Source organism: Mobula hypostoma, chromosome 3, assembly GCF_963921235.1.
Source record: "Mobula hypostoma chromosome 3, sMobHyp1.1, whole genome shotgun sequence".
NCBI classification, from domain to species: Eukaryota; Metazoa; Chordata; class Chondrichthyes; order Myliobatiformes; family Myliobatidae; genus Mobula; species Mobula hypostoma.
Window position 1 is genome coordinate 63,454,032 of NC_086099.1, and position 22,154 is coordinate 63,476,185.

Genomic DNA, 22,154 nt, shown 5'->3' on the forward strand with positions numbered 1-22,154 from the left:
TAATATTTAAGTTGTTTATACAGTAGGACTGGTGTTTTATGAATTGGAAGAGTAAAAAAAGATGTAAGGAAAGTGTGGAAAGCAAAGAAAATAATGGATCTAAGACATTGAAATGATGTATTCTGAGTGGAGTTGTACATTTTGAAAGTATAAATCCAACTATAAAATAATTTTATATTTCCTAGACTGTGGTCAGCACCCAAAAATTCGACTCAAAAGAGTTCTAGGAGGCAGAACAAGTCATCCAGGCCGCTGGCCCTGGCAGGGCTCCCTGCAGATTGAGGCTGGTGAAAATTTCTGTGGCTGTGTGCTGATTAGACGAAAATGGGTTTTGACAGTGGCACATTGCTTTAATATGTAAGTCTGACTATATCAAACTGAAATTCTAACCAATTGATTCATTACAAATTAATATAAAGAGTCAAAGCCTTTATGAAGAGTGCCAGGTGTATTGCAAATGTTTCCTAACTTATTTTTAATATAAACCTTCTCCATACTTCAGGAACTGTACTCTTACTGCCTATAACTTTTTAACTAAATTTCTGATCACATTGATGAAAGAGTTTTAAAATAGCAAGCCATCAGATTTCAACTTTTCTATTTCAAATACAAATCAAAATCAAATTTGCTTAACTATCATTCAACCAAACATGAATGCAGCCAAATGAAATCTGGGGCCAAGGTGCAAAACATACACAGCACATTCAAGATAGCGAGCACAGACAGTCACACAAAAAACATAGTCCAGGTCTCTGAGTGCCTCAAATTGATGGTGCAGCTCCGGGCAGTCCATAGACAAACACGTGCACACAATCCAGCCAGTCCTTCCAGAGATCGAACACTTGGGGTGGGGGGGAAGAACTGGTGGGAGAGGCCAGCCTCCAATGGAGCATGGATAGCATGTTACACCGCCTCCAGCATCTCCTTTCCTGAACTGCAGCAGCAGGCGACCCCGCAGCTTCAGGCCTTGTCCTCGCTACAACCGAGGCCATACAGTTCAACAAAATGCATCCATAAATTGGCTATGATTGGCAAACAAATCCTCGCAACTTGAGTGCCTGATTTATATAACTGAGAGGAAATGTTTTCGCAAAGCTATGCTACTCAGTTCACAGTTTTCCCTTTAAAATGAATAAGAATGCACTGTGGCCCTCAAACAAATGAGTGGGCAACTACAGAATATGCTTAATTTGATCTTTATTCATTACAAAACCGTCACACAGAGACACAGTGAATACCTCAGGCCTTAAAGGTAGGTAGACAAGATCATTTGCCTGAATTTCCTCAGGTTTGGCGAGCATTCTGGTATGGTGCTGCACTCTACCCAATGACAGGATTTTCCTTGTCTCCTTACAGTGGATCACAGAATAAAGATGTCAGGAGTCACTCTTCAGGAACAGGGACTCCCTGCTCTCAGAATTCCGTTGCTTGGCTTATATGAGATCCAGCACTGAACTACGGCTTGGCCTAACTAGCGGGAATCCCTGTCCCTAGAGGGGCCATTCAGATCTCTACTCTTTTAGTGATGGGCAGTACTTTGATTCTCTGGGAAACAGAGTGGATGCCCAAGATTAGGCTGCTTTGTATTCTTTCTTCCCCATACATACAGGGCAGCAAGGAGCTAAGTGAAATCAAAGCAAGTGCTTCGACAATTCTAGCCCTCAAATTTACCTCATCCATTAGAAGGTGTCTCCAGTACTATTTCTGGTTAGCATTATTCATTGGTAGTTGTTACATTCTTTGAACCATACACATTATATGGAAACTGACTGACTCCACACACTACTCTGTGGTTATTGTATGAGGGCACTGGGAATGTAATCTGAATAGCCACGTTTTCAGCTCTCATTTCTATAACCCTGTCTCTCCTATGTTAGGGCTAGGGAGAGCCCATGATGTTCAGGTGATGCAGCAGGGCCCCAGACCTTGGGAACCCTTTAATGCCGCTAATTAACGTTATTTCACTTTTCACTGATGCTGCTTAACTGCTGATATTCCCAGCATTTTCTGTTTTAACTTTAAAATCACCAGTTTGCATTTCTTTTTAACTGGCTCTGTTGTAAACCCACCACAGGCATAAAAATGCATCTGCCTGGAGGGTTGTGTTTGGTATCAACCATCTGAAATACCCAACTGAATCTACACAGATCCGGAAAGTGAAACAGATTATCATACATCCACGCTACGAAAGTCAACCTTATGATAATGACATCAGTCTGCTGGAGCTCCATGAAGAAATCAATGTGACAAGTTACGTTCGACCTGTTTGTCTACCTAGAACGGACCAAGTGGTGGAACTAGATACATACTGTTCCATCGCAGGGTGGGGTTTCACTGGCAGCAATGGTAAGAAAGTTAATTGCATACTATCTAATAAGAATGTGATACTAACACTTAGTAAAACTCTTGCCTGAGTCACCAGAATGTTGGTCAAGCAATTGTCATGGCAGAACTGAATAATGTGGCTGGTGTTCCAGGTGAGGAATATATTTCTGAAAGCTACATTGTTAGATTTGCTATATTTCCAGTTAGACATTGAAGTCTATTGTACTAGTTCAGTGGGCGTGGTGCATTGCTTCAGTTGTCCTAATACAGCATATTAAATGTTCACTGTCTGAGTCATAGAAAAGTATAGCTTAGAAACAGGCCTTTCGGCCCATCTCATCCATGCTGAAACCATTTAAACTGCCTACTCCCATCGAGCTGCACTGGGACCATATTCCTCCATACTCATACCTTCCATCCATGTAACTATCCAAACTTCGCTTAAACATTGAAATCACACTCGCATACACCACTTGTGCTGGCAGCTCATTCCACACTCTCATATCCCTCTGAGTGAAGTTTACCCTCATGCTCCCTTTAAACTTTTCGCCATTCACCCTTAACCCATGACCTCAGTCTGCTTACATTTACCTTATCTATACTCCTAATAATTTTGTATAGCTCCATCCAATCACTGTGTGCTTGAGATTTTGGTATATTCAAAATAGTTACAAATTTCACTTATGTATTTATGAAGCTATATTTATTAGAAACATAGAAAACCTATGGCACAATACAGGCCCTTCGGCCCACAGAACTGTGCCGAACAAGTCCTTAGCTTAGAACTACCTAGGCTTACCCATAGCCCTCTATTTTTCTAAGCTCCGTGTATCCATCCAGGAGTCTCTTAAAAGACCCTATTGTTTCTGCCTCCACCACCGCCACCAGCAGCCCATTCCGCACATTCACCACTCTCCGCGTAAAAAACTTACCCCTGACATCTCCTCTGCACCTACTTCCAAGCACCTTAAAACTATGCCCTCTTGTGCTAGCCATTTCAGCCCTGGGAAAAAGCCTCTGACTATCCACATGATCAGTGCCTCTCATTATCTTGTACACCTCTATCAGGTCACCTCTCATCCTCCGTCGCTCCAAGGAGAAAAAGTCGAGTTCGCTCAACCTATTCTCATAAGGCATGCTCCCCAACCCAGGCAACATCCTTGCAAATCTCCTCTGCACCCTTTCTATGGTTTCCACGTCCTTCCTGTAGTGAGGCGACCAGAAATGAGCACAGTACTCCAAGCGGGGTTTGACCAGGGTCCTATATAGCTGCAACATTACCTCTTTGCTCTTAACCTCAATCTCACGACTGGCCAATGCACCGTATGCCTTGTTAACCACAGAGTCAACCTGCGTAGCAGCTTTGAGTGTCCTTTGGACTTGGACCTCAAGATCCCTCTGATCTTCCACATTGCCAAGAGTCTTACCATTAATACTATATTCTGCCATCATATTTGACCTACCAAAATGAACCACCTCACGCTTACCTGGGTTGAACTCCATCCGCCACTTCTCAGTCCAGTTTTGCATCCTATCAATGTCCCGCTGTAACCTCTGACAGTCTTTCACACTATCCACAACACCCCCAACCTTTGTGTCATCAGCAAATTTACTAACCCATCCTTTCACTTCCTCATCCTGGTCATTTATAAAAATCACAAAGAGTAGGGGTCCCAGAACAGATCCCTGAGGCACACCACTAGTCACCAGCCTCCATGAAGAATATGACCTGTCTACAACCACTCTTTGCCTTCTGTGGCAAGCCAGTTCGGGATCCACGAAGCAATATCCTCTTGGATCCCATGCTTCCTTACTTTCTCAATAAGCCTTGCATGGGGTACCTTATTAAATGCCTTGCTAAAATCCACTACGTCTACGGCTCTACCTTCATCAATGTGTCTAGTCACATCCTCAAAAAATTCAATCAAGCCATGCTGACTATTCCTAATCATATTATGCCTCTCCAAATGTTCATAAATCCTTCCTCTCTGGATCTTCTCCATCAGCTTATCAACCAATGAAGTAAGACTCACTGGCCTATAATTTCCTGGGCTATCCCCACTCCCTTTCTTGAATAAGGTAGCAATATCCGCACCCCTGCAATCCTCCAGAACCTCTCCCGTCCTCATTGATGATGCAAAGATCATCGCCAGTCCCGGTGACTTATCCAACTTAATGCTTTCCAAAAGCTCCAGCACATCCTCTTCCTTAATATCTATATGCTCAAGCTTTTCAATCTGCTGCAAGTCATCCCTACAATCGTCAAGATCCTTTTCTGTAGTGAATACTGAAGCAAAGTATTTATTAAGTACCTCTGCCATCTCCTCCAGTTCCATACACACTTTTCCACTGTCACACTTGATTCGTCCTATTCCCTCACGTCTTATCCTCTTGCTCTTCACATACTTCTAGAATGCCTTGGGTTTTTCCTTAACCCTGTCTGCCAAGGCCTTCTCAAGGCCCCTTCTGGCTCTTCTAATTTCATTCTTAAGCTCCTTCCTGCTAGCCTTATAATCTTCTAGATCTCTGTCATTACCTAGTTTTTTGAACCTTTCATAAGCTCTTTTCTTCTTGACTAGATTTACAACAGCCTTTGTTCACCACTGTTCCTGTACCCTACCATCCTTTCCGTCTCATTGGGACGTATCTACTTAGAACCTCACGCAAATATCCCCTGAACATCTGCCACATTTCTTCTGTACGTTTCCCTGAGAACATCTGTTTCCAATTTATGCTTCCAAATTCCTGCCTGATAGCCTCATATTTCCCCTTACTCCGATTAAACGTTTCCCTAACTTGTCTGTTCCTATCTCTCTCCAATGCTATGGTAAGGAAGATAGAATTGTGATCATTATCTCCCTCTGAGAGGCCTGACACCTGACCAGGTTTCATTTCCCAATACCAGATCAATTACAGCCTCTCCTCTTGTAGGCTTATCTACATATTGTGCCAAGAAACCTTCCTGAACACACCTAACAAACTCCACCCCATCTAAACCCCTCACTCTAAGGAGATGCCAATCAGTATTTGGAAAATTAAAATCTCCCACCACAACGACCCTGTTATTATTACTCCTTTCCAGAATCTGTCTTCCTATCTGCTCCTCGACATCCTTGTTACTATTGACCCCTTCCTATTCCTAACTTCCACCCACAGAGACTAGATAACCCCTCCATGACTTCCTGCTTTTCTGCAGCCGTGACACTATCTCTGATCAAAAGTGCCATGCCCCACCTCTTTTGCCTCCCTCCCTGTACTTTCTGAAACATCTAAAGCCTGGCAATTGAAGTAGCCATTCCTGCCCATGCACCATCCAAGTCTCTGCAATGGCCACAATATCATAGCTTCAACTACTGATCCACACTCTGAGCTCATCCACTTTGTTCATAATACTCCTTGCATTAAAATAGACACATCGCAAACCATCGGTCTGAGCGCGTCCTTTCTCTATCACCTGCCTATCCTCCCTCTCCTACTGTCTCCAAGCTTTCTCTATTTGTGAGTCAACCTCCCTTTCCTCCCGTCACTTCAATTCGGTTCCCTCCCCCCAGCAATTCTGTTTGTAGTTTAAAACTCTCAATAGCCTTTGCAAACCTCCCCGCCAGGATATTGGTCCCCCTCAGATTCAAGTGCAACCCATCCTTTTTGTACAGGTCACACCTGCCCCAGAAGAGGTCCCAATGATCCAGAAATCTGAATCTCTGCCCCCTGCTCCAATCCCTCAGCCACACATTTATCCTCCACCTTATTCTATTTCTATACTCACTGTCACGTAGCACAGGCAGTAATCCTGAGATTACTACTTTTGAGGTCCTGCTTCTCAACTTCCTTCCTAACTCCCTGTAGTCAGCTTTCAGGACCTCCTCCCTTTTTCTACCTATGTCGTTTATATCAGTGCAATATAAAATGTTAATTACAGTTAATTTTTTTTTCTGCCAAGTCCTCCATTTATATATAATCTTAAAATAACTTCTAAAGTATTTATTATGTTTTTTTTTTCCACAACCGATTAAGCTCAGTGAATTTAATATATTTTCATATAACATTAAAATGCAGCTTTTCAGGGTGCCATTTTGATCTTTTCAGTTTTTATGAGCCAATTCAATCAATGTTTTATTCCTTCACTTTTTTTCTATAACCTGTAAATATGCATCCAATTTCATCCTCTCCATCAACATTCCAATACTTTATTTAGCCCAATATTTTAAGACCATCTACAAATCTCTGTTTGATTTCCTTTGCACTAAGCAAATCCTCTCTTTGGTCTTCCTGAGCGACACACACAAAAAGCTGGAGGAACTCAGCAGGTCAGGCAGCACCTATGGAGAGGAATCAAGACTCTGCATTTCACGCTGAGACCCTTCATCAGAATACATAGCATTTTGTGTGTGTTACACTGGATTTCCAGCATCTGCAGTATCTCTTGTGTCCACGGTATTCTTCTGGTCTGCTAATTATAATTTCTCAGAACAATTCTAAATATTCTCTTCTTTACCTACACCAAAGCCTTCATTTATTTCCTAAAACACAAAACCCAGAACAGGAATGTTTTACTCTTGCAATTTATGTTCAATAAACAAATATGTGACAGAATTTCAAATTCTCCTGTTAAATAGTAAATTTCTTTAATGGGAAGAAACAGGAATATTTGAATCAAGTGGAAAAAGTGCTTAGATCTGTATTAATTAAGAAACTAATTATTTTGTAGAACTTGGTGTTGTACCCGCAGATTTACCTTGATGCTGCAGATTTGTTCCTTATTTTGATTTAAGACCCTAATATTTGTAACTCTTTTTTGATAAGGATATACAGTGGTGCTAGAAAGAGGGTGAAAGAATTTTCTCTATTTATGCATAAATATGTCCTAAAAATGATCAGATCTTCATCTAAGTCCTAAAACTAGATAAAGAGAACCCAATTAAATAAATAACAGAAAAAAAACATTATACTTGTTCATTTATTCATTGAGAAAAATCATCCAATATTACATGTATTTATTGGAAAAAGTATGTGAACCTCTGGGGTAATGCCTTCTACAAAATCTATTTGGAGTCAGGTGTTCCAATTAATGAGATGAGATTGGAGGTGTTGGTTGTAGAGGTGCCCTGTCCTATAAAAAACACACACATACACAAAATTAGGTTCCTGACAGAGCCTGCTCTTCGCAAGAAAGATCTCTTATGTGCACCATGTCTCAATCAAAATAACTTTCAGAGGACCTTAGAAGAATTGTAGAGATGTATGAAGCTGGAAAAAGCTGCAAAAGCATTTCTAAAGACCTGAGTGTTCATCTGTCCACAGTAAGAGAAATGGTCTACAAATAGAGGAAACTCAATACTGTTGCTACTCTCCCTAGGAGTGGACATCCTGCACAGATCACACCAAGAACATGATGTGCATTGCTGAAGGAGGTGAAAAAGAACCCAAGGATAACATCAAAAGACCTGCAGAGGTCTTGAGAACTTGCTAAAGTCTCTGTCCATGTGTCCACTATAAGAGAAACACTGAACAATAATGGTGTTCACGGCAGGACACCGTGGAAGAAACCACTGCTCTTCAAAAAAAATATATTGCTGCACATTTCCAATTTGCAAAAGACCACCTAGATGTTCCATAATGCTTCTGGTACAATGTTTTGTGGACAGATGAGACAAAAGTTGAACTATTTTGGCAGAGATGCACATTGCTATATTTGGTGGAAAAAGGGCACTGCACACTAACACCAAAACCTCATCCCAACTGTAAAGCATGATGAAAGGAGTGTCATGGTTTGGCCTGCTTTGCTGCCTCAGGGCTTGGACAGCTGCAATCGTTGAGGGGACAATGAATTCAAAATTGTATCACAATATTTTACAGGATAATACCAGGGTAGTGGTCCATTACCTGAAGCTTAATAGAAGTTGGCTAATGCAACAAGACAATGATCCAATAGACAAGAGTAAATCAACAACAGAATCGTTTAAAAAGAAGAAAAGTTGTGTTTTGGAATGGCTGAGTCGAAGTCCTGAATCTAATCCTATAGAAATGCTGTGAGAGGGCCTGAAGCAAGCAGTTTATGCAAGGAAGCCCACCAACATCCCAGAGTTGAAGTGGTTTTGTAAGGAGGAATGACCTAAAATTCCTCCAAGCCAATGTGTAAGACCGATCAACAGTTACCAGAAACATTTGGTTGAAGTTATTATTGTACAAGGGGGTCACAACAGTCACTGAAAGCAAAGGTTCACATACCTTTTCCAGCAAATACATGTAATATTGCATCATTTTTCTCAAATAAATGAACAAGTATAATGGTTTTTGTGTTATTTATTTAATTGGGATCTCCTTATCTAGTTTTAGGACTTGCATGAAGATCTGATCACATTTTAGGTCATATTTATGCAGAAATAGAGAAAATTCTGCAGGGTTCACAAACTTTCCAGCACCACTGTATCTTCAAATGGGAAATTCCATAGGGATGCTCCTGATTGGCTGATATCCTAGAGAAATCACACAACTAGACAGGCAATCATTTTTTTCTAGTTTCTGTTGATTCGTCAAAATCATCCAGGGGAACATCCATGAAAATTCTGTTCTGGTGTTGGTACAGTTGAAGATAAAAAATTACTATATATTACAATAATGAGCAAATTTTGTTGTAAGCCAAACATGGCCATTTAAAGTTTTATACATAAAATTAAATTAATTATCACAAAAGGACACAAAGTTTCTCAATTTATGAAAGGAAAACATTCCTGAAAATATTTAAGCAAAATTCTACAAATAATAAAAGCTAAGTGTAATGCATTATGACTGTTTGGGTACAATGTGTGGCAATATGTAACTATTTTCTGTAGCAAAAAATCAAATATTTCATATTTTGATGAATAATTGTAACTAGCACCATTGTAATTATGAGGTGTGATAATGTAATAGCAAAGCTATAATTTCTTGGAATTTTCATTTCAGATCCAATGAAGCTTCAGGAAGGAGAAGTCCGTATTATATCCTATGATTATTGTCGGAACGCCTTCAGATCTGAAAAAATCACTTCTCGAATTTTATGTGCAGGTTATCAACATGGAGCTGTGGATACCTGCCAAGTAAGGGACTTATGAATATTTTGTTAATGCAAAGTCCAGCACATATTGCATTTGTGATGTTTTGTCTGGCTAATTGGATGGCTTTGCAAGATACTACAACTCAGCTAGCATGCGGTTGAAGTTATTTCTTTTCATCCACCCTTCCTTTCCTCCACACTCTGCCTGCCCCCCCCACCCAATTTAAGATATGAATTAGTGTTTACTACCTGTTGCTGCAATTTCATAGGTAAGGTAGTGTGGCTCCTACTGATGTCATGTGAAGTAGGGGAGGAGAATTGGGAAGAGGGATTAGCCACAAAAGTTCTTTCGTTGGCCAACATGTACATAATGGTTGCAATGGCACCTTCATTTTGCAAATTTATGTGATCCTATTGTGGGGATGACAGAGACTATCAAAGGTGCTATCAGGGTTATTAAAGGGTTTGATCAATCTAACTGCTTAATATGGTTTTCTGGATCCTTTTTCTATTTCGTCCTGAGATTACAGCATAGAACTGCATCATTTTCCCCCCTCTTCTTTCACAGTCATAGTCATAGTCATACTTTATTGATCCTGGGGGAAATTGGTTTTCGTTGTCATGTCACAATACCACTCCCACCTACCTCTTGTCTTTCCATATTTAATTATTAGCTTAATCTTTGTTTATGCCTGATCTAAATAAACCTTCACTTGGTTCAGACACTTCCTTGGAGTTCTAGAGTTCTGCATTATCGCAAATCTAGGATTTAAATAAAGGACTGTTCGGATGTACTTTCTCAGATATACACAAGCGGAAATTCTCTTACCTAGAAGCTAGATTTTAGGTATACTTGTTTAATCAAATCAGTAGAATAAATTTGATTCACAAAACTAAATAGCAAAATAAGACAGATACACAATAGCCTGTGCTATAATCTGGAGCAAAAAATGAGCTGCTGGAGGGACCACAGGTCAGTAGGAGCTGCTGGAGGGACCACAGGTCAGTAAGACCTGTGGAGGGGGAAAAAAAGCAATATCAAAATATCCTAGCTCTATGAACGTTTAATACCAAACATTCACATTTCAAAGGGGTTGACTTACCCCATTGATTACACAATGACCTACAAGGAGTACTATACTTTTGTAACAGTTGACTTTGGCTACAGAAGCACCATTTCTTGTTGTACCAAACTGTAAATCCACATTTTCCATATACTTAAAGCCTTCTGCAGTATGTAAAAGGAACTACTTCCCTGAACTCATTGTTGGGTATATTCCCTTGACTTATTGGCAAGTGTTTTCTCAACTTATGGACCAGAACAACCAACTCCATTTTTTCCCCATGCCCATCCTGAAACAGGAAAACAATTTATTTACAATAATCAAGGTGCAATCTACAGATAATTGTTACTAGGGTACGATGTAAAATCAAGTCTTAAAGAATTTTATATTGGAGTTTTATTGGGAAGCAATGTTTTACTTTTTAATTTATTGGTATCTGAGCTTCACTAGTAAGACCAGCACATTTAACTGCTGATGGGAAGATGGTAGTGGGCTACGTTCCTGAACTATCTCACACTTTCTGATAAAGATCCTCCCACTGCTGGATAGAGTTTTCTAGGATTTAGACCTGGTAACAACAGGACTCAGAATATATTTCCAAATCAGGAAGGAAGTACAACTTGGGAGAGGAACCTGCTGATGGTGGCGTTCCCATGCACCATCAGCCGTCATTGTCCTTGGTGGGTTTGGGAGGGGTATTGTAGTAACTGTAGTGGACAAGTGCACACTGTAGCCACTATATGTACTAGTGTTGGACTTGCCAATTAAGTAGCTGTTTTTTACCAGTATAATTGGATAATATTTAGATATAATTGGAGCTGCACATAAAGAATGCTTAATTTTTAATTTTCTTGTGAAATTAGTTAGGTTATCTTAAACTCAATTTATCTAGTGCAAACCTTGGCTAAAGAGTCTTTTTTTTTAAAGGAGTATTGGCCTCCATTGCTGAACCCCATTCTGTATTTCTGTTGAGCAGGGTGACAGTGGAGGACCCCTGGTTTGTGAGCAGCCTGGAAAGAGCTGGACATTATTTGGTTTAACCTCTTTGGGACGTCATTGTTCTGGAACAATCCATCACCCTGGCTTATACTCCAATGTAACTCATTTTGTTGAATGGATTGAGAGACAGATCTACATTCACACATTTTTATAAATGAATTATTTAAAGGCCAGTACTGCAGCATCCCAGATGAGATGTCAAGCAGGAGGCAAAATTGTGTACATTGACATGGCCAACAAAATCACTTCCTTTGTGATTGCACTTTTGTGTTCACTGAAAATATCTGATAATAATCATTCCTATCACCACTCTTGACCTTCGTGTTTATTAAAAAGATTTGGTAATCTAATTCATTTGGAATAGCTACATCAATCTGCTCTACTAGGCAATTAGATCCAGCAGTGCTTATAAATATTGACCTGAAGGACATTAAGAAATATTTGTGCCATCAGCAACACATTAATCATCTGTTGGTTTGTCTTGAGTTTTACATTACAGTATTTCCATTTCAAAACTGTACAACCCTATATGCCCTAGGTCATTCTGTGATGCTGAAATAGTCTATGGAAAAAATCATCACCTTTAACCTGACTGTTCAAAAAATTATCTTGCACATTCTTCACGAGACTGCCTCACATTGAGAATGCTGGTGAGAGGATAAATCCTTTCATATTTTTCAGAAGTATTTATTGGTTGGTCTATTTTGCTACAGTGCAAAACTGTCAAATCCAAAGTTGAATTCTAGACCTGTTCTACGTAACGATATTTCTACAATATTTTTTATATCGTAAATGTAATCATCACTGTAGAATATTTTCAGCATGTTGATATCAAAAGTGCATTTGGTAGCTTCAACAATGATTTGTTAACTGGACTATGTGTTCAAACAAAATGTATTTTATGCAGTAAAATTCTTCCCTGACTGTCAAGTAGGTGGCGTGTGGGAAAGAGAGCAGGGTTTAGATGGGTGATTATGAACTGAAAATGTATTTAAAATTACATAACTAATTGATTTTGTAGTATTAATCATATCAGAATAAACTTGGTCTATGTAGCAGCTTACAGTTTTAAAGTAGGAAGCAACCATGCAAAGCACGAATAAAGTGCACTTCTCTAGAATCCATAGTGTAATTTTATTACCCTAATTAAGTTTATAATCAAGATATAAATAAAACGGGGACACAATCAGTGGCATGGAGCTTCGTAACAGTAGTTCAAAAAAATAATATTTTCTGAGGGTCTCATCTTTCATTCTGAATTAAGCTTATTTTCCTTCACAGTTTGATACTTTTTTGTATAAACATGAATGAAATAAAATCTTTCTTGCCCCTTCACTGGTGTTATTACTCTTTATATTGTCAAATATTCATTATATGTGAAATATGCAAACTTAACTCTGTTATAAAGCATTGTGTACTTTTAATAATACTGTTGTTAAGTGGTAATGATGTTCTTACCGTAAGTTACTCTTTGATCCCAATGTTTGGTTTTGGCTCATTCTGTGCGTTCACATTGCACTTTGTCTAAATAAATATTACACTTTGATTATAGAACTTTCAATGATGTAATACTATAAGCTTAATTTAGAAATGAGAAAAGAGTTTTTGAGAAATATCTGTAATGAACAAAGTAACATTCCATGTAAAGAAATAACTGCATTTCAGAAAATATTCTTATATTCCTTTTTGTAGGTGCGCTCTTAAAAATAGTGTGTTTACAAATTATTTTCTTGGTGTTTTAATTGATGTTTACAAATGCCTTGGTTCAGGGGTTCCCACCCTGGAGTCCATAGATCCTTTGATTAATGGTAGGGATCCATTCTATAAAAAAATTGGGAACCCCTGCATTAGTTGATAGGCAGTGATGCAGACTGGTTCCACTGTTAGCACCAGATGAAATGAGAGTCATTCACTTGTTAAGACATAATCTATTAACCCTAGTTCTTGCCTTTAGGAGTTTGGAATCTGAAAATTCAGGTTGCTGTTTTTTTGTCTTCAATAATAAGTGCACCTCAAATAAGGTTTTGGACTTGAGCTTCTGTGATTTAACTGGTTATTCATTACATTGATGCATTTTAGTTTTCCAGTGCTGTGTCATCAAATTATGATGTTATTAAGCAGAAAGTTGGGAGTGCAAATAGGGTACAGGAGTATTCAGGGAAATGCACAACAGAAATGTGGAGGCTGTTTAGGGAGCACTTGCATGGGGTTCTGGATAGGTTTATCCCATTGAGGAAGAGAAAGGATGGTAGGGTGAAGGAATCATGATTGACATGAGATGTGGGACATCTAATCAAGAGAATGAAAGAAGAGTACTTAAGGTTTAGGAAGCAAGGATCTAGGAAGTTACAAGTAGCCAGGAGGGAGTTTAAGAATCATCATCAGTGATGACTTGCAGTTGAGTATGATTATTCTGGTGGCTGCTCTGGTCACTTGTGGGTCTTGAGATGACTGAAGTGGCCAAAAAATGATCCACAAGCCCTATTGCAGTGTTGGCAGGTGTAGGTCATTGAAGTGGTGGCAGATGTAGCTGGTTGGGCCTTTCCCAGTCTCTCCTTATGGTGAAGCCTCTTAGTCTCAGTAGCACAGTGGAGGTATTCTTCAAGCTGTGCAGTCCCCTCATAGACAGTCCATCTCCAGCTTTTCCTATCCCATGTTAATTTCTCCCACCCATTCAGGGTGATGTGGCACTTCCTCAGGTGGGCCTTGATATTGTCTTTGAATCACTTTTTCTGCCTTCCAGGAGTGCACTTTACATTCTTGAGTTGATCAAATAGGAGTTGTTTAGGGAGGTGGGAGTCAGGCATGCGGATGATGTGGCCAACGCATCACAATTGGTGTTTAGTCACGATTGTGGCTATGGAGTTAATGTTAGCTTCCTCCAGGATGCTGGAGTTAGTATGTCTGTTCTTCCAGCTCAGAATCTTTTGGAGGCATCTTTGATGGTAAATTTCCAGGGATTTTATGTCTGCTGTATGTTGTCCATGACTCCGCTCCATATAACAAGAAGGGCACAATAGCTTTACTCCTCAATACCCAGAGACTAGACTGACATCTACATCATTTATATTGTAATTTGTCCTCTACCGTGCCTATTGTCTTGTTTATTATTTATTGTACTGCCCTGCACTGTTTTGTGCACTTTATGTAGTCCCATGTAGGTCTGTAGTCTAGTGTAGTTTTTGTGTCGTCTTATGTAGTCTAGTGTAGCCTTGTGTTGTCTCACTTAGTCTAGTGTAGTTTTGTGTTGTTTCACGTAGCACCATGGTCCTGGAGGAACGTTGTTTTGTTTTTACTGTGTACTGTACCAGCAGTTTATGGTCGAAATGACAATAAGAAGTGACTTGACTTGACTTGGTTGGAAGTTTAGGAGCTTAATCTGGAGCAGGTTGGTGTAGGACTTGTGTTTTAGTGATGTTCAGATCAAGACCCGGGAGCTGGTATGCTCTGGCAAAAGCTTCCGTTATGCACTGCAGATCCTCCTCAGAGTGAACCATGATGGCGTTGTCAAATGCATATTGGAGCTCCGTGATGGAAGTAGCTGTCACCTTGCTCTTTGCCTTGAACCTGTTAAAGAGCACCTTCCCCCCCCCCCCCCCCCCCGCCGCATCTGTCCTATAGTGAATCTGGACTCCTTGTGGAGGTCTTGGCCAGTGAGGTGAAGAATGATCACAATGAAAATGGCAAACAGAGTTGGGGCAATGATGCATCCCTGTTTGACCCTAGTCTCAAACTTGAACTGTGCTGTTTCATAGCTGCTGTTGTTGATGACTGTTGCACTTATATCATTGTGTAAAAGCTGCGGGATCTTGAGGTATTTTTCCAGGCACCCAATTTTGGACAGTACCTGCCAATGGGCAGGATGATTTGCAGAATCAAATGCCATATAAAGTGGGAGATTTTGTTCCCAGGCTTTCTCCTGTAATTGATGTGCTGTAAAAATCATGTCAGATGTCCCTCTGGCTGGACGGAAGCCACACTGAGACTCAGGAAGGAGATCTTCGGCTAGAGTGAAAGCTGGTCATATAAAATTTGGGTGAGTACCTTTGCTGTTGTAGAGAGGAGGGAGATACCTCTATAGTTTCTGCAGTCAGCTTTGTCACCCTTTTTGAAGAGTGTGACAATCAGGGTGTCCCTGAGTTCAGCTGGAATCTTCTCCTGGTCCCAGATCTTAACAAGCTGGTCATAAATATGATTTAAAAGTCTGTGCCACCTTCCGAAAGAATTCCTTCTGGAATTCCATCAGGCCCAGTGGCCCTGTTGTTCCTCAATTTCTTGTGAGCCGTCTGCACCTCTTTGATACTAGGAGGCTTACTCAAGTCCTTCTTCGTGGGTCATTGTGGGAGCTGGTTGATGAGTTCAATGTCAACAGTGGTGTTACGAATAAATAGCTCCTGAAAGTGTTCATTGGATTGAGAATTGATAGCATCATTGTCCTTTAGCAGTCTTTGTCTATCTTGGGAGTGAAGGAGGTTTAGGCCACGGTGGTTTGGGGCATACACTGCCTTGGTGGCATAAATATGATATCACCAGACTCAGCAAGCTGCTGTACTTCTAGGGCCCTCAGTCCACCACTGATTCTTTATTTCCTTTACTCTATGCTGGACTATGGCTTTAGCTTTGGAGTTGGCTACTCTTTTTGCCTTGCAGTTGATGAACTTCTGCCAGGCACAGAAAGCTTTCCTTTTGTTGATAATTAACTCTTCTATTTCATTGTCATTTTCATAAAACCAATCTTTGTTTTTCCCTGGTCTTGTATCCAGTGATGTTTCTACAAGCATCAAGGCTGGTGGTCTTCAGTGTGGTCCAGTGTGCTTCAATGTCCTCCGGATAATGCTTTGGGAGTCTTTCAGAAAGGGCAGCCTGGAGATGTTATACCTTCACTGTGTCTATTCGGGTCTCGATATTGAACCTGGGATGGCTCAGCTTCTTTTGCACTCTGCTCTTCCACATGATTTTGATGGTCATTTGTGAGTGAATAAGCCGATGGTCTAGCCATCATCAGCATTGATCATGGCTCTTGTATGCTTTGTGTCTCTGCGATCCCTTCTCTGAACAATAACTTGTAAGATGCAAGTCTTTGAACGGGGGTACATCTACAAAGTTTTCACCTTCTTTCCCTGACAGAACAGGGTGTTGGTGATGGTCAGGTCATGTTCAGCACCCTTGGAGAGTGAGAGCACTCCACTGGAGTTAATGCTGCCAATACCTTCCTTCCCCATTGCACCTTTCCAGGAGTCACTTTCCCTGCCAACTCTTGCACTGAAGTCTCCAAGAAGAATCTCATTTTCCTTGGAAATATTTGATAGTCTGCTCTCTAAATCAGCATAGAAGGTCTCCTTAACATGTTCTGGTCGGTCTAAGGTTGGTGCATCGCCATTCTGTTGTTAGCGAGCTTAAGGCAGATGGTCATGAGGAGCTCATTGATGCCAAATGGCAATTCGGAGAAGTGATTGATGATGCTGTTCTTTATGGCGAATCCAACTCCGTGGATACACAAAATAATCTGCAGATGCTGGGGTCAAAGCAACACACACAACACGCTGGAGGAACTCAGAAGGTCGGGGAGCATCAGTGGAAAAGATCGGTCGACGTTTCGGGCCAGAACCAGAGGCTGACGAAGGGTTCCGGCCTGAAATGTCGACCGATCTTTTCCACTGATGCTGCCCGACCTGCTGAGTTCCTCCAGCGTGTTGTGTGTGTTGCAACTCTGTGGATTCCGGGTTCGTCTGATGATTTCCTCTTCCAGAAAACAGGTGCATCCACCCTTCTCCTCCTTCAATTGCCCTTCCTTGGCCAATCGCATTCAGAGAGAGCTGGAAGGTCAATATGGAATCTTCTCAGCTACCTTGAGACGATAGCAGCACATCTTTCAGTATAATTGCTGGTTTCGCTGTATTAGTGTTCGCATATTCCAGGCTCCAAAATTCATATGCTTTTGTTTCAGGTCGCAGTTTGGTGATCCCACTGGATGCGGTAATCCCCTCAGGAGTGAAAAGGCAGGCTATTTTTAGGGCACCTTTTCTAGCCCTTTCCCCATGTGGGGTGAGCAGAGCGGGTCCCGAACAGGGCTGCTCAGTCATTGGTGCAGCTGCCAAAAAGCTCTATCTGCCTCAGTTCAAGAGCATGGCGACCGTATCTACCACCCACTGCCTATGTGCCAGGTTGTGGCTGGGAGCTCCCAGACTTCACTGTTCTGCTTCTGTCACCACAGGGCTTTGTCCAAGTTGGTCAATCAGATTACCAAACCAGGAGAAATATCTTTTAACATGAGGAGGCTGATGCAGAAGCAACCACCACACGGTCCTGGACAGAGAAAGGACCAGAATCCAATGGCATGGAGACTGATTGGGGGGGGGGGCGCGGGGCTCTTCTGCTGTAGTCTTCCTCTGCCTTTGTAGCCATTGTGCTGGTCCTCATAGTTTCGAGATTCCAGAAACACTAATTTACCACCAATTTACCACTAAATTTAAGAATAGACTTAGCAGAGCAAGAGGGGAACACGAGAAGGCCTTGAGGTGTAAGATTAAGGAAAACCCAAGGTACCTACAGTTGGATGACTAGGTTGAAGGTAGGACCGATCAGGGACAGAAGAGAAAACGTGCCTGGAGTAGGAGGAAGTATGGGAGATGCTTAATGAATACTTAACTTCAGTATTTACCAGTGAGAGTGAGGTTGACGAATGTAAGGACAAAGTAAAACAGGATGATTTACTGGAGCATGCTGATGTTAAGAAAAAGGAAGTACAGGAACCTTTGAAAAAACTTTAGCATAGGTAAGTTACTGGTGTCGGACAGGATATACCCCAAGTTACTACAGAAAGCGAGGGAAGCTTGAGAGGATTATAGGTTGGCAAATGTAATACCTCTGTTGAGAAAGGTAATAGGGAAAACCCTGGGAATTATAGACCAACGAGTCTTATGTCAGTGGGTAAACTATGGGACAAGATTCTTGTAAGACAATAATTATGAATGTTTGGAGAAGCATAGTCTGATTAGGCATAGCCAGCATGACTTTGTAAGGGGTAGGTTGAGTTTCACTAGTCTGATTGAATTCCTTGAGGAAGTGACAAAACAAATTGCTGAAGGTAGAGCAGTGAACGTGATGTGCATGGATTTTAGTCAGGCATTTCATAAGTTTCCCCATGGTAAGTTCATTCAGAAAGTCAGGAAGCAAGCAATCCAGCCAAACTTGGCTGCATGGATTCAGAAGTGGTTATCTACAGAAGGCAGAGTGTGGTCGGAGATGGAGCATCTTCTACCTGGAGTTGGTGAACACTAGTGTTCCACAGTGATCTATTCTGGGACCTCTGCTCTTTGTGATTTTTATAAATAACCTGGATAAGGAAGTTCAAGGGTGGGTTAGTAAATTTGCAGATGACACGAAGGTTGGTGGAGTTGTGAATAGTGTAAAAGGTTGTTGTAGGTTACAATGATATGATATTGTATATTGCACATATTGTAGGTGACATTGATATGATACAAAGCTGGGCCAAGAATGGGCAGATGGAGTTCAATCTGAAAAAGTGAAGTCACACACTTTGTAATGTTGAACTTGAAGGCAGAATAGAGGATTAATGTCAGGATTCTTAGCAGAAAAGAAAAGAGGGATCTTCAGGTCCAGGTACATAGTCGATAGCATGTTTAAGAAAGCATGTGATATGCTGGCCTCCGTTAGTCAGTGGAGTTGAGTTCAAGAGCCACAACATAATGTTGCAGCTCCATAAAACTCCAGTTAGACCACACTTGCAGTGTGCTTAGTTCTGGTCCCTCATTATAGGAAGCATAGGTGCAGAGGAGATTTACCAAGATGTTCACTGGATTGGAGAGAATATGTTGAGTGAGCTAGTGCTTTTCTCTTTGGAGTGAAGGAGAATGAGAAGTGACTTGATAGAAGTGTCGTCGTGGCTATCCCTCGAGGTCAAGGATGATGGTCTTTGTTCTGAAGAAGTGGCCCACAGAGTGAAGATGCCTGTGCATGTATTTGTTTAAGGTGTACTTGATGTTGCACTCCAAGAAGCACACTATACTTCACAAATCAAACAACTGATTCCAATGGCATGGAAACCATGATGACTGGAGCTGTTGGATTTGTTGCAGCCTTCATCTGCCTTCACAGCCATTGAGTTTGAAGTAACTTCGTCCACCTGTTCCACCGTTGAGGTCTTGGATGGATTGTTCTTTGTCAGGGACTTTGTTACGGCCATGGGTGACTCTACCAGGAGCATAGCTCCAGAAGGCATTGCTCTCGGCATCACAGGGCCACACAAGCTTCTTCGTGGATTGTCACCTTGTCGTGGTGTATACAATGACAAAGAGACATAGATAGAGTGGACAGCTAGAGACTTTCCCCCAAGGTGCAATAGCTAATATGAGGGGGCATAATTTTAAGGTGATTAGAGGGGTGTCAGAGGTAAAGTTTTACACAGAATGGTGGGTGTGTGGAAGACACTGCCAGGGGTGATGTTAGAGGCGCAGTAGATTAATTAGTGACATTTCAGCAACTCTTAGAAAAGCAAATGGATGAAAGAGAAAATGGAGGGCTATGTGGGAATGAAGAGTTAGGCTGATCATAAAGTAGGTTAAAAGCTGGCTCAACATCATGGGCTGAAGGGCCTATACTGTACTGTTCTATCTTCGAAAGAACCACTTTCTAGGAAAAGCAATGTTGTACGAAGATTAGGACAAATACGCTGCATCAATTAACATCCAATTCTCTGCCACTGATAACTATTTACAAAATCGATCGCTGATACAAGCTATTTTTTAAAATACAAGTATTTCTCATTCATCTCATGCATTTTTCTTGGATGTCCAGAATAATGAAATTGTTAAATCCTTTACAACTTCTTGTTAATCTTAATTAGTAATATAATATCACTTTTAGCTTAACATTTTATTGTAATTTGAATCAAAATTGAAAATTCAAATTATGCCCCTTTACAGAAGGTACATATACAATTGCTGGAAGAACACAACAGGTCTATCCACATTTGTCATAAGAGAAATCTTGCTTAATTTGTTAGCAATAAATCCTTTAAATGGGTACTGATGGCTTTATTGTGCAACTCATTGATTCTAACATATTTTGAAAATATGACCATTCAGATTGCAAACATAAAAGAGCTAAAGTACTGCAAATAAATATCTGAATATATCACCAAAGGATAAAGCGAGAATGATGCTGCCTGGTTCAGAGGGCATGTGATATCATGGGAGGCTGGATGAAGTTGAGTTGCTTTCTCTGGAGCACTGGAAGCTGAGGGGAGATCTGATACAGGTTTATAAGATTATGAGAAGCAGAGATGGAGTAGACAGACAATATCCGTTTCCCGGGTTTAAAATGTCTAATACCAGAGGGCATGCATTGAAGTTGAGAGGAGGTAGTAGCTGAGAAGATGAGGAATAAGTTTTTTTACTCAGTCGTGGATGCCTAGAATGTGCTGCCTGGTATGGTGGTAGAGTCAAATACATTCGAGAATTTCAAGAGACATCTGGATAGGCACACGGATGTAAGGAAGATGGAAGGAAATGGACATTGTGTAGGTAGGAAGGATTAGGGTTTGGGTGTTTTTGATTGCTTTTTAGCTGGTTCGGCACAACACCATGAGCCAAATGGCCTGGTGCTGAGCTGTACTGCTCTATGTTCTGTTTTAAGAAGTTAACTAAGCAAGAAGAAATCTCAGTAGTATGAGGGAGGGCAATCACTGTTGCTATGACTTTCAGTAGTTTCCTTCTTTAAGTGAACACTGTTTTCATGAAAGCTGCATTAACAACGTCACATTCAATTGCAAAGCATGACACACTGCATATACTCTCCCTAATGTTATTAGTATTAAGCTATTTAAGCAAGATGAAACAACTTGTATACTTGACTGATATAATCCATTATAATTATTTGTATGGCATCATTCAGAAATCTTCACATTTATTAAAAAATACTATTTTAAGAAAAACAACCATTCTCTAAGGTCAACAGTACAGATGAGAATAAATGGATTATGAAAATTATGTCCATGTTAAGAACAACATAAATATGGAATCATCACCTGATCAATATTGGAAATGGCAAGCTTCGGACAACATAGACAAACTATAACAGTGTTAAACATCCCTGTGTGGAATAAGTTGGGAAGACCTCAGGTTCAAACTTCAAAAAAATATTCAGTGTTCTCAGGGATAGCGCTGGACAGTATATTCAGTTACAAAAAAATACATTCTAAATACCAAATGAAACACCATTCCATGAAAACCAGCATATTCCAAGATAAAACATTCATGCACTACTGGTTTTACAATGTATTTCTTTGTGGCTAATGTGTCACTTCCAACTGGGGATAGTTGACACAACCGCAAATGGCACATGGAGTATTGTGATTGGCTATTTGAGGCCTCATCTGTTCCCTGTATTAACATACCTCAACATCAGAAGAAATTAGTTGGTGACTATCGCCAGCAAGTACAAGAGTCTGAAGATGCCTGCCCAGTTTATAGATATCAGCCAGAACATTGTTGCCTCTTACTTAAATAGGCCTTGTGTCCTCCCTTATACCATTGACCAGACAGCCAGGATCGGTCATAACTTGTCTCAGGGAAAAAGAATGGAAGAAATTAGGCTATAAAGCTACTGGAGAAAACCTAATAATAATTACATCCGGCATGAAGATAGCATTTCATTCCAATTATATCCGGGAAATATGGAATAGATTGAACCGAGTGGGGAATATTTTC

At 40.6% G+C, this 22,154-nt stretch overlaps 1 protein-coding gene across 9 annotated transcripts in view; it reads left to right on the forward strand.

Annotated features, from left to right (window-relative positions):
* The window catches only part of corin (corin, serine peptidase), a 192,973-nt gene extending 178,022 nt beyond the window's left edge, over nucleotides 1-14,951 (forward strand). For 8 of the 9 annotated variants that reach the window (XM_063043192.1, XM_063043195.1, XM_063043193.1 and 5 more), the window contains 4 exons: nucleotides 186-357; nucleotides 2,075-2,346; nucleotides 9,271-9,404; nucleotides 11,402-14,951. In XM_063043192.1, coding sequence (XP_062899262.1) covers nucleotides 186-357; nucleotides 2,075-2,346; nucleotides 9,271-9,404; nucleotides 11,402-11,578 — 755 coding nt within the window. In that variant the 3' untranslated portion in view covers nucleotides 11,579-14,951. Of the gene's footprint in view, nucleotides 1-185; nucleotides 358-2,074; nucleotides 2,347-9,270; nucleotides 9,405-11,401 lie in introns of those variants that run through there. The other variant, XM_063043199.1, reaches the window with a different exon arrangement.
* The last annotated feature ends 7,203 nt before the right edge of the window (nucleotides 14,952-22,154 follow it).